The sequence below is a fragment of the Sinocyclocheilus grahami genome, unplaced genomic scaffold (genome assembly GCF_001515645.1).
Source record: "Sinocyclocheilus grahami isolate Dianchi unplaced genomic scaffold, SAMN03320097.WGS_v1.1 scaffold16.1, whole genome shotgun sequence".
NCBI classification, from domain to species: Eukaryota; Metazoa; Chordata; class Actinopteri; order Cypriniformes; family Cyprinidae; genus Sinocyclocheilus; species Sinocyclocheilus grahami.
The window spans coordinates 3,936,412-3,948,800 of NW_015505195.1; the positions used below are offsets into that span (position 1 = coordinate 3,936,412).

The following is a 12,389-nucleotide window of genomic DNA, read 5'->3' on the forward strand; positions in this document are numbered from 1 at the left end:
GCACCCTCAAACACAAACTGAATATGTTGCAGAAAAGTTAACTAAGAAAACCTACTCAGGTTATTTTGAGTGTAAAGTAAGAGTAAATTGAAAGAAAATGAAATACAAATTATGCACAGATAAAGTTGCCCAACATAAACTTTGCTCTCAAATGCAAAACTAATTCAGGATTCCTTTGTTGCCAGTTTTCATCGTTGAAGCCACTGTTGGAAAGTCAGTCCCTCTCTCTGCATCTCTGGCAGGGCAAACTGACCAGGCTGCTCCCACCTGCACAGACAAAATCAAACAGTACGTTAATTTGATTAAAATCATAGTTTGAACAGTTTGGGATCAGTATTGATTCTTTAGCGGTTAGTTACAAACTATTCAAACTTTATCTAATTTTTGAAGTTAATAATTTAATAAAGCATAATTGATTCTGTTACTTTCCTGTTTAATACTGTTAAGCTGCTTTGAAACAATCCCTACTGTATGAAGCACTATAAAAACAAAGGTGATTTGACGATTCCACAAAGAGCCCATGTTGGAAACATTTGAGAGCATGTCATGTCTTACCAGCGTGTGATGGCAGTCTTCACTTGTTCTGTGTAAAGAACGCCTTTCGAGCACCTCTGCGTGAGCTCACGGGCCCGTGGGAGCAAAGTCTGCAGAATCTCTTCATCTACCATCTTCACACGCTGCACCAAAGCTGAAATAGACACCAAAATAGCATTCTCTCATAGCAAGGAATCTAGGCTCTTTTACCATTCACAAAAACTTTAATTCAGGGGGGGAAAAACAGGTCAAAAAGTGTGGTTTAAGTTAAAAAAAGCATTGCCATAATGACATACTCTGCTGATCAAGTGATGGTAGCTGTGCTGTCAGCTTCTGCAGGTCTGCTGATGACTCTGAGAACAGCTGAAGAAGTCTGCGCAGATTTCTTAACTCCAGCCGTAGAGTTGTAGCCTGAGACCACAGCTCTTCTGGAGCCTGGCAAAGACAGACAAGACTCCTACCATCAGTTTTTACTGCATATTGGGTTAAGAAAAAGCTTGATATGGAAACTGTCCATCATTGACAAACATATTTAAACTGTATATGATATGAACAATCATCAGAAAGGTGAAACTTACTGTAGGTGGTAAAACAATGGACTTACTAACTGCTGCTTGATGAGCTAATAATTGAAATGGTTCTCAGAAAGATGATGAATAAATGTAGATTATTAACGGACTATAAAAGTGTGCATCTCACCATATACAAGGGAAATGAGAGACTTTCACAGAGTTTGTGGAAAGCTGGGGACTGTATCCAGTGGATGGAAAGCTGAGCTGCTGGTGGTTTCTGCCCTCTGCCGATTAGAAAAAAAAGACTAGTTCGTAGAGAACAATTAATTCTTTGATAATGCAATATTAATGTGCAAATGGTAACAAAGAAAAATTTCAATAACTTTAGCCTCTGACTCCATGTTGCAAAGCAACTGAAAATGCCAGTGAGGCATGGAATCATGTACAGAGGCACTGGAGGGGAAAAAAATGGATTTCGGTAGATTTGCTGACCCCTTCATGACCCTGCGATCCAGTGCAGCCAGTGCTACACAGCTAAAGTGCTTGGCCTCTTGTGAGACAGAGTTGCGCAGTCCACTGCTGGCTTTAATCACATTGCAAAACTGAGCATTAAGCTTCTCTTGAACAAACTGTCCAACCTGGAAAAAAAAAATAAACAAGCTTTGTTGTATATATAGATACATACATACAAAATGCTGTTCAAAAGTTTGTCAGGTTAAAAAAAAAAAAAACTTTCTATTTATCAAAGTATTCTGAAAAATATATAATAGTTTACACAAAAATAAAGCAGCACAGCTGTTTTCAACATTGATAATCAGAAAAGTTTCTTCAAAACTAAATCATATGAATGATTGCTGAAGGATTATGCGACACTGAAGACTAAAGAATTTATTGCATGAGACGATACCTCTGCATAGACATAAGTTAACTCAGTCTTCACAGCGGAGTTTCCCTTGATCAGGCGCCGTATCTGCTCTTGTCTTCTGTCCTAAACAGAAAAACACACATACCATCTCCAGACTATGAATGTTCAGTCTTTTGTTAGGAATACAATTACATACCACAAGCTGTCTGAAATCCATGACACTTTGCCACGGTGTCTGCAGGGTTCTGATGGCATCCAGCCCCTCTCTGGCCTACAGCTGTAGCTGAGCACACTGCTCTCTGATGCTGTCTCCAACTGCCGCTTGCTTCACTCCCTCCATCTCCAACTCAAACACTTAAACATCTCCACCAAACTCAACTAATTTCTATTACAACAAACATGTATATATATATTTTTAAATAAATACCCCCCAATATTTTTTATTTTTTTACTATTTTTAATAACTACTATTTTAATTGTATTGAGATGAAATTTTGTTATTGACCAAATACTTATTTTCCACCATAATTTGCAAATAAATTCTTTAAAAATCCTACAATGTGATTTTCTGGATTTTTTTTTTCTCATTTTGTCTCTCATAGTTGAGGTATACCTATGATGAAAATTACAGGCCTCTCTCATCTTTTTAAGTGGGAGAACTTGCACAATTGGTGGCTGACTAAATACTTTTTCCCCCCACTGTATATATATATATATAGTTTTTCCTTCTGGCGCATCAGTGACCGTTTGAACCTTTTGTAATAGTTGCATATGTGTCCCTCAGTCGTCCTCTGTGTGAAAAGATGGATCTCAAAATCATACAGTCATTGTTAGAAAGGGTTCAAATACACAAAAGATGCTGGATAACAAAATAATTTGTGGGAACTGAAGGATTTTTCTGAAGAACAGCAGTACTGTACTACAAAAAATAACATGCATTTTGTATGATCCCTCTTACTTTGGTAAAATAATTAACCTTTTGCAGATACAGAAAAGTGTATGTAATACATACACACATATGTATATACAGTATATATGTATATATATATAAAAATATACACACATATATATATATACAGTGGGTACGGAAAGTATTCAGATATATATATATATATATATATATATAAATATACACATATATATACTGTATATAAATATACACACATATATATATACACATATACATATATATACACATATACTGTATACACACACATATATATATATATATATATATATACTGTATATAAATATACACACATATACATATATATAAATATACACATATATACACATATACTGTATACACATACACATATATATATATAAATATACACATATACATATACATATACACGTGTGTGTGTGTGTGTATATATTACATACACTTTTCTGTATCTGCAAAAGGTTAATATTTATTTTCCCATGCTGCTGTAGATACATCAGTAGCACCTGATACATGGTTGGCCACAGCTGCCCACATCTGTTGTGAACCTGAGCCAATTCAAAATAACTCTGCTCCACCTCCTCCCAAGCAGACTGCGAGCAAACACACAAATACAACCTGAGCCACAAGAGAAAGAGTATACAATGCACTAAAATTACCATCTCAAATGTTCACCTGCAATAGACTGCGGACAGGTGTTAACTCCTCCTCCTCCTGATCAGCCGACACATCTATTAGGTGATCGCTCTGATAACGAAACCTGCATTAAGGGCAAATGCCTGAGTAATAAGCAATAATCAATTCAATAACATGATTATTTATAGAATGGGTTTTGATAATCTACATTATAATGTAAAAATATACCCTAGATCCGAAATGTCACACTCCACGTTCAAAGCTGCAACCTTCTCCTTTAACACCACCTGCTGTCTAGAGGTCAAGACTTGCAGAGCCGAAAGCACTTGGTTTGGAGGATGAGAGAGTAGAACGTTCTGAAAATTAAAAATATTGAGGTTCTCATAAGTTGTTGATGTGCAGAACAAAATCACTGGCATGCAGACACATAAACAAACATGCATCCTCCTAAAATGAGTGTCTTCATTTACCTCCACTGCACTAGTCCAGTGCTGGATCACTGCTTTCCTTTGTTCATGAGTAAATCTAGATGAAAAACAAATGAATTTGTATCAACAAGACAAAAGTGATAAAGCTCTTCTATCTACAATATCAGCATCAAATGCCTGTGCATCTTACTCAGTGGACGGATTCACATTCAGTTCACTCTCAAGCAGGCACTGGAAGAAGAGAACCCTCTCGCTGCAGAGCTCTCTCACATCTTTCTGAAATGAGATTGAAATGGTATTTCATGAGTTACAATCAGTGGAAAGCCAAGTGGTTTAATCAAGTGGTCAACTGGAGTTTGACTGGTTAAAATTATCCAATTAGGCCCCAAGTAAAAGATTAGTGAAAGTTTAGTTAAAGATTTTATAACTACACCACCTATTTTTCTCAAATAAAGGCCATTCAAAAGTAGGATTTTTGAATTTCAGAATTAAAACTGACATCAGCAATGACAAGAGGCCAAAAAGTAGTTATAATTATAATATTCTAGTGTGCATCACAAACACCATTAAATACAGCAACACTTACTAAAACCAATGGATCTGCTCCGGCTTCACTGTCTGAACTGTCAGATGGCCCGAAAACCAGCTTCTCCTCTGCTTTCCTGGACAAAAAGAGAAATATGCACTACCTTTCAGCTTTTTAAAAAAATTGAAATTAATGCTTTTATTCAATAAAGATGCACACATCATCAAAATATGGCACACAGCAGCTTTAAAACATTGTTTCAATCAGTCTTTGAGAAAGCTGCAATAGAAATATAACAGTCTGAAGGTGGCTCACTTGGATAGCTCTTCCAGGGTATGCCGTTGGGTGCCAATCATGTGTGTGTCCTCTAACAGTATGTTTCTCTCCTCAGAGCAGCGCTGCCTGAAAGAATCCAGCAGCATCTGTCTGTGCCTGCCATCCATTAAGTCGTCCCATTTCCTGTTTATGTTCTGCTCTGCTCAGAAACAAGGGAAGAAATATATTAGTAACAACAGCAACAACATAAAATACCATACTCTGATGTATTTTTAAAAAGGATATTAAACCATAAACAAATTATTAGCTTCAAGTGAAAGTTTTTTTCAGAGACAGAAGAACACATCATTATAAGATTAGGTTACAATTAAAAGCAGGTCTTATTTAAAATACCATATGCTGTATTGTATACAACAAAATCAGGAATGTGTAGAAAGTAATCAGAGACCATATTGATCGTATGACGACTGTTTTGGTTCACATAGCCTGTAGTATGTGTGTAATACAGATGTAGGTAGTATAAAAGAGCATGAAGATGAACAGAAAGATAGCATAAGAACATTCACCTTCGGTAGCAATTTGATCCTCCACTCTACTGATCTTTGTGTCCAGTTGATTGAGTTCAGTCTGAAGGGCAGCAATCTCTCTCCGAAGCTCAAGCCTTCTCACATCTTTATTCAGATTTTTCAACTGTTTAAGCTACAATGAATAATCATCTTTAAGCTGTGCTTATGAATCTTTATAGAAGCAGCATGAGAAAGTGCAATCAAGTACTCTTCTTTACCTCTTTATCTTGTAAAACTTTGTACCTTAGGATTTAGACTGTCAATGAACAACTCAAACAAACACAAGTTAGTAAGTAATAGAGTAAGAACTTGATTTTCAACATTTTGACACAACGCAGTAAAAATATATAACTTGCGGTGGGCCTCATGAAACAACCATATTTCGTAACACTACTAGTTACATTACTTTTTCTTCACACCCGACAGTAGTTTCTTCCACATAAAATTCTTCTAGAATGTTACCAACAACATATTTCTGCCTCATCATTTGACAAAAATCCACATTGGATCGCAGTCAGAAGTTATTACAAACACTCAATAGTGATTGATAGTGACGTTCAAGTAGAGTGTTGCATTAATCTCATTAATTGTCATGTGTAGCTTGAAGCTAATTGTAATTTTTCCGTTACCCATATACGATTATATTTCATTATGTATTTTATCAAATCACATAAGATTGTAAGAAACGGTCTAATTTTCCGAAAAGATTTTTAATTATAGTAATATAATGTACCACATGCTGATCAGAGAGGGATGTGGGTGGGATGTAAGAGTAAAGTAAAGCCACAACTTACCCAACAGTGTTCAGATCATCTTTTTTCCTGACAAAATCAATATAATGCTATATTTCTATCTGCTGAATGTAAGCTTTTCCATATTCCAAGCTTGCCTGCTGCACTGGGGACATCACATGTATGTGCAAGTCGTGAAAATTATGAAAATAAATCTAGGAATTATTTGATTGTTGGATCTTAAATCAGCGGGGTTGAGGCATCAAAAGTAACTAAGTAACTAAACCGTTTTATGGATGGTAACTGTAATATTATTACTGAAATCTTATTAGTAATACTAGTTACTGCAAAAAGTAATATTATTACAGTAACTAAGTTACTAGTTACTGCCCAACACTGTGTATATCCATGTAAATGTTTTGTGTCATAAAAGCACTGATATTTTAATATTATTCAGATACTATTATAGTATTTATTAATACTTGGAATTAGGTTTTATATATTTTCAGTTTTCATTTCAATTTAAGTTTTGTCATGTGATTTTGTGATTTTATAATTTTTTAACATTTCTATTTACATTCTTTTCTATTTCAGTCATTATAGTACTTCAACTTAAGCTTTTTATTTATTTATTTTTTTACTTCAGTTAGTTGCAGAGGCAACAAGTTTCTTATCGAACATTTTTATTTTATTTTATTTCAACTTTAATCTAATTACCAAAAAACGAATTTAATCGTTTTAGTTTGAATCTGCAATAACAACCCAGCACATAATACACATATATGCATATTAACACATCACATTGTCAGAAAACTTAGAGGATACCACTGAATATTCCCCCTCATGACTCGAACGTTCCTGTAGGATATAGATATGTCAAAGGAATATTGTATAATCAGAAACAGTGCATTTAAGAACACGTAACAGTTAGTAAACACAGAAACTGTGAAATCTGGAGGTCGCACCTTTCCTTATAAACATGTTGCGTGATATACTTCCAAATGGAAGCTCCCGGACCGACACACAACCTAGATGAAATGTAAACACGTGATCAGTTTAAAATCGTTGATGAGGATTAATGTTATAATTCATTCATATAACTCACTAACGTCTTTATATAGCCGTCATCCGGGGGTCTGACTACTGGCAACTCAAGTTCCTCAACAGCCCAGCACTTTAGCTCCTGCTGAGACTTGCCATCTTTTTAAATCTTCTGATAATGATAAAACAAAACAAAAAATCTCACATTTTCCAATGTGAAAAAGACCAGTCATAATACGCGGGAGACGTTTCTTCGCCCCCGTTTAATTTTCTTCTTTGCAATCAATTTTAATAAAACACAAGACTACATTATAAAACTCTAACAGTAGGCTATTTAATATCTGTTGTTCTCCGGTTGTCAGTCAGAATGACAGTTCTTGCGTGAACATTATAGGCCTATATATACCCAAGCCAATTTATTATTCCTTCCTTTTTGTCTTAGTGTTTACAGTATTTATTTTTAAACAAATTAATTAATTAATTTCTTAATTAAACAAACAGACTTACTGGGTGAGCAGGGTTGGCTAAGACAGCTGTCATATCATACCCTGCCATGCCCAGCTGATGCAAAGAATAGAATTTATATCTACACGGAAGAAAGCCCTGTCTAGACTTTGCCCCGGTATGAGTTGTGTCGAGCTATTCATTAGCCTGTTTGTTTGATGAAAAAAGACTAAATGTAGTAGCAATAAATGCGTTAAGGATCCATACAACTGCAGCAGTGGAGGACTATTATTCTGCTGCATGATACTGCAGAAGAACTGATGAAGGCATGGTTTGATCTTCGGCTGACCAATCAGCAGAATGGGGTGTTTAATTCCCGCCCACGTGTAGAAATCGAATATTCAAGCTGTTTATGAATATTTTCTACCCCTGAACCATAAACGAAAATTTAAGCTGAATTCTCCTTTTTTGGAAAAAAACGAAAAAGGAGCCGTTTTCTGATTTTTCTACTTTCAATATTAAATAAAAAAACAAATGATCGAATGATACACGGATTTCTGTGTACTGAGATGATTTGTTATAGCCTATTTCATTATTTAAATTCTGGCTTGATGAAACTATTTAGCATGTATGTCTATTTATGTTTTCAAATATCACTACTTCACATTCTCTTCACCTCCAATTCTTATAAGTAACGATTTGTAACAATCTTCCTCATTTTTATTGTTACAAGTTATTTATTAATTCCTAGCCTTTATAGGTTCCTGTTGGAAGACGGCCAAACATTGTTCCTCTGTCATGATTATTTTGAATGTTATTCAACTTGCACAGTGGTTTTTATTATTTATATTGAAAATAATAACAGTTTTTGTATTACACTGAACCATAATTTGCTGAATGAAATCCAATAGCCTACTTGTTAATTTTGGGGTGATGATTCCAAAAATAGTGCCTGTTTTGCTCTAGCACTTCACACTTTCTCACAAAATATGTACATATGATATTTTTGCTTTCAATAACCATTTGTAAGGTGAAGAAAAACTCACCAGAAAAACTATCATAAAGACATGATTCCTGTCTTCCTCTGGGCCAGGTAACACTTTGTTCAATTCTTAGCTTTGCTCAATAGACAATATTTTATGCCTAATCCTGATTTCAAGGTTATGACAGAGACAGAAGAAAATGCAAACATGACCCAGATGTAAAGTTCTTTGGCATTAAATGGAGTATTTGAATACATTTTTCCATTCTGTTGCATAATGTAAATTAAATGATACATTTTGAATACTTTTTGTCATTAAAACCAATTGAATGCTTTGGCTATTTTTTTAAAGCTGATGCATAAATGATTTGAAAAATCTTTCTTATTTTGTGAAAGAAAAAAAACTGTATGTGATGATTTTTTAACTCAGCATCATCAAATTAGGTAATATTAGGCCTTTTGGGCAAATCATCATACATTTTCTTCAAGATGCAGAGCTGTTTTCTAGATGGAAAATAATGTTACATATTCTGTTTTGGATTCTGGTTCCCAGTTGCTGGTGTGCTGATTTTTGTATTGTAAAAAATCGGAGTTTACACAAACTTGATGAACTGAACCTAAAAGTCTACAGCTCTCTTTTATCAAAGAATGCTGGACTGTAGGCCTACTATTTGTTTATTAATGTTTTCATTATATAGGACTGTGACATGAACTTACAATTTAGGTCAGATTTTTGCAGGACTAACTTTCTCTCACATTCAGCCTGTGGTAGAGAGTTACAACATCTCACTTGCATTTAACCCAAAAACCTTTAGGCTACTTACAGAAGGAAGTATTGGCTCTGTATCCTTGTTGTTGATCTGTGACCTCATGATTACTTTATTCTTATAAAGAACTGTGATCATATCAGCCATCCAGTAAAATATGTACTTCCTTGTGCACGTCATGTTTTAACTGGGGCAGGACAATGATTACCCCAGAATACAAGGCTGCTATTTGCTATTATATCCAGACTACTATTTCTTTTATCGTAATACCTTGATTGGCCAAAAGAGGGCCTTCAGCCAATTTAACGTTGAGTCAAAGGGTAAGGTATAGAGTCGACTGACAGCAAGACACAAGGTTTTATTCCTCTCTTTGATCAGCAAAGCGCGTAACAACGTAGGCTACTGTCATATCTTAATTACAATTGAACTTCATAAGAATCTATAAACATAAATTGTTAAAAGTGTGTAGTTTAAATTTCTGTGATTGTTTTCGTGGTTTTTGGCTGTTTCAGATGTACAATTCGTGCGGTCTCCTTTTCCTTTCACTTGGATTTACCATGCTGAAATTCATCACCTGTTACAGCGATGGATTTTTATTGGAGAGTGAATGTCAAGGAATGGATATCAAACATGGGTATGTGGGAATGGTGCACAGATAACACTGTTACGGAATTTTCCGTATTTATTTTTTTACAGGTGTTTTACTTGTATTTTTGAATTTTGCACTGCACTGCGTTGTGTTTTACGGTTAACGGAAATGTGCGTTAACTGGATATGTCATCGCAGAATTAGTACTTTTTCTTATTATTCTTCTTCTTCCAGTGTACCACCACAAAACGGTGAAGAAGCACCTTTCAAGATCGAACCAGAATATATAGAAGTGACAGATTCTGAACTGGGAACGAACAATAATGGTAGATTTTCTCACTTTATTTTATTTTATCGGTGTAAAACATAATGGCTTTTCAGATGTGTCAATTCAAAATCTCTCATTTTACCATAGTCTCGGTTTTGGCTTATCCGGCTGAATTTAGAGGTTTCATGTTGGACGCTCGTAAGTGTGATAAGTGTGAGTCTGCTGGCATGTTTAATTTGATTAACCCGGACAACAGCATACTCATCTGTGGTGTGAGTCCTGCCCTGCACCCACTACACATATTCGTTATCCATTTTTACACCATGTGTTAAATGTTATAGCAATTAATTCCTTAAACTGAATTGCACTGTTTATGATATGGATATATTATCAGGGCCATGCTGTGGCTCAAAAAAATAACCAAAGAAAAAGGACAGTTCAAGTGTTGTGGACCCCCGAAGAGACTGGAGTGTTTTTCTTCAGGTAGTTTTACTGTGCAGCCTAATAAGTTGAAATGAAACTAACATCGTTACACTTTTATTGCATTTAGTTTGTAAATCTGATCTAAAATTTTCTATTCAGAGCTGTATTCGTTGAAGAATACAGTAAGGTTTGGCTAAGGAAGGCAATCATATTCACGTCGACTGCACCACCAACCACTGAAGCCACCAGTCACAGTGCACAAACAAGTCCAACAGGTAAGAATATATATGTTCCACATTTTATATTATGCCATTGTAGCCTAAACGTTTGTATAATAAATTCTATATTGAATCAAAAAAAATATTTATTTCCTAAAGCTACTTTTTGTGATGTCTGTTATTATTCAACACAATAATGGCTTTAAATGATCTTTTGAGGGTAATTTCTCAGCCAAATTCTATGTGCATGTAACGGGACTGGGCGTGACAACGGAGATCCAAATGTAAGCTTTTATTAAAACAGTTTTTGGTCAGAACAGGCAGGGTCCAACACCAGCAAACAACTATATCCAGGGCAAGGCAAAAGAGTAATCCAATAGAGGCAATGGTCAGGGCAGGCAGCAAACACTCACAAAAACAAGGAAACAATCCAAGGTCCAAAAACACAGGCAAGGCAAGGCAAGGCAAAAACAAGGCAAGATAAACATGGAATACACTCAGTGGTGTCCGCTTAGTGTTGGGTCGTTCTTGAACGATTCGTTCATTTTGAACGAATCTTTAATGTGACTCGGGAAGAACGAGTCGTCTCAGGGAGTGATTCGTTCAGTCGCGCATGCGCAACATCCTATAGGTTCTGTACTGGAATTAGTCAAGTAGTTCACCTGGTTCGAGTCTTCGGGTTTTTCCGAGTCGTTCGTTCATCACGTGACAGCCCCATAAGCTTTAACCAATGCAGTCTGAGCTGGAAAGAGAATTGATTAGTTCATCTCTCGAGTCTTCGGGTTTGAGTCGTTCATTCATTACGTGACAGCCCCATAAGTTTAACCAATGCAGTCTGAGCCGGAAAGAGAATTGATTAGTTCATCCATCGAGTCTTCGGGTTTTAGTCGTTCGTTCATTACGTGACAGCCCCATAAGTTTAACCAATGCAGTCTGAGCCGGAAAGAGAATTGATTAGTTCATCTCTCGAGTCTTCGGGTTTTTCCGAGTCATTTGTTCATCACGTGACAGACCCATATGCTTTAACCAATGTAGTCTGAGCCGGAAAGAGAATTGGGCCCAGTTCCCCAAAACGTTCTTATCGCTAAGTAGTTCTTAACCTATTCCTTAACCTCTCTCTTAACGTTATGGCACGATTCCCGACACGTTCGTACGCTAAGTATATCTTCTGTAAGTCACACTTTCGTAAGGTTGGTCTGGACCATTCGTAAGCTCTCTCTTAGCGTTGTTTGAGCTCAAGACGCTAGTCGCCGCCACTGTGTAGCAGTCTTTAGAAATCAGTGCAGCGCAGTACAAGTCAAACTATGGTATGTTGACAATGTTGTGGCTCAACAATGATTTTATGTTATGGACATTTTAAGACTAATAATAAAATATGTTTGCAATGGATACAGGCCTATTTATGAAGTTTACTTTATTTGGTATCAGAACTAATATGGTGGTAATTAGCCTAGGCTATTTCGTAATGTCATTAAAGCGTTTAAATTGGCAATCACTTTTGATAATTAAAATCTGGCAAACAATTTGGCTCTAAATGGCTAAGATCTATAAATGGGTAAGCATGGTGGTGTCCAGTAAGCGACCAACTATGGCAGCGATCCAACGTGTCCTTGTATTGAATCAAAGACGGCGCCGGCC

The 12,389-nt window shown here is 35.9% G+C and overlaps 1 protein-coding gene and 1 pseudogene across 1 annotated transcript in view; one reads left to right on the top strand and one right to left on the bottom strand.

The window, feature by feature from the left end:
* Positions 1 to 164: 164 nt before the first annotated feature.
* On the bottom strand, positions 165 to 9,359 carry LOC107550016 (HAUS augmin-like complex subunit 5; annotated as a pseudogene).
* A 95-nt stretch (positions 9,360 to 9,454) lies between these two features.
* LOC107550025 (uncharacterized) overlaps positions 9,455 to 12,389 on the top strand; it is a 12,909-nt gene continuing 9,974 nt past the window's right edge. The window contains exons 1-6 of the mRNA XM_016231239.1: positions 9,455 to 9,517; positions 9,767 to 9,888; positions 10,077 to 10,168; positions 10,258 to 10,382; positions 10,505 to 10,593; positions 10,693 to 10,808. Coding sequence (XP_016086725.1) covers positions 9,455 to 9,517; positions 9,767 to 9,888; positions 10,077 to 10,168; positions 10,258 to 10,382; positions 10,505 to 10,593; positions 10,693 to 10,808 — 607 coding nt within the window. The remainder of the gene's footprint in view (positions 9,518 to 9,766; positions 9,889 to 10,076; positions 10,169 to 10,257; positions 10,383 to 10,504; positions 10,594 to 10,692; positions 10,809 to 12,389) is intronic.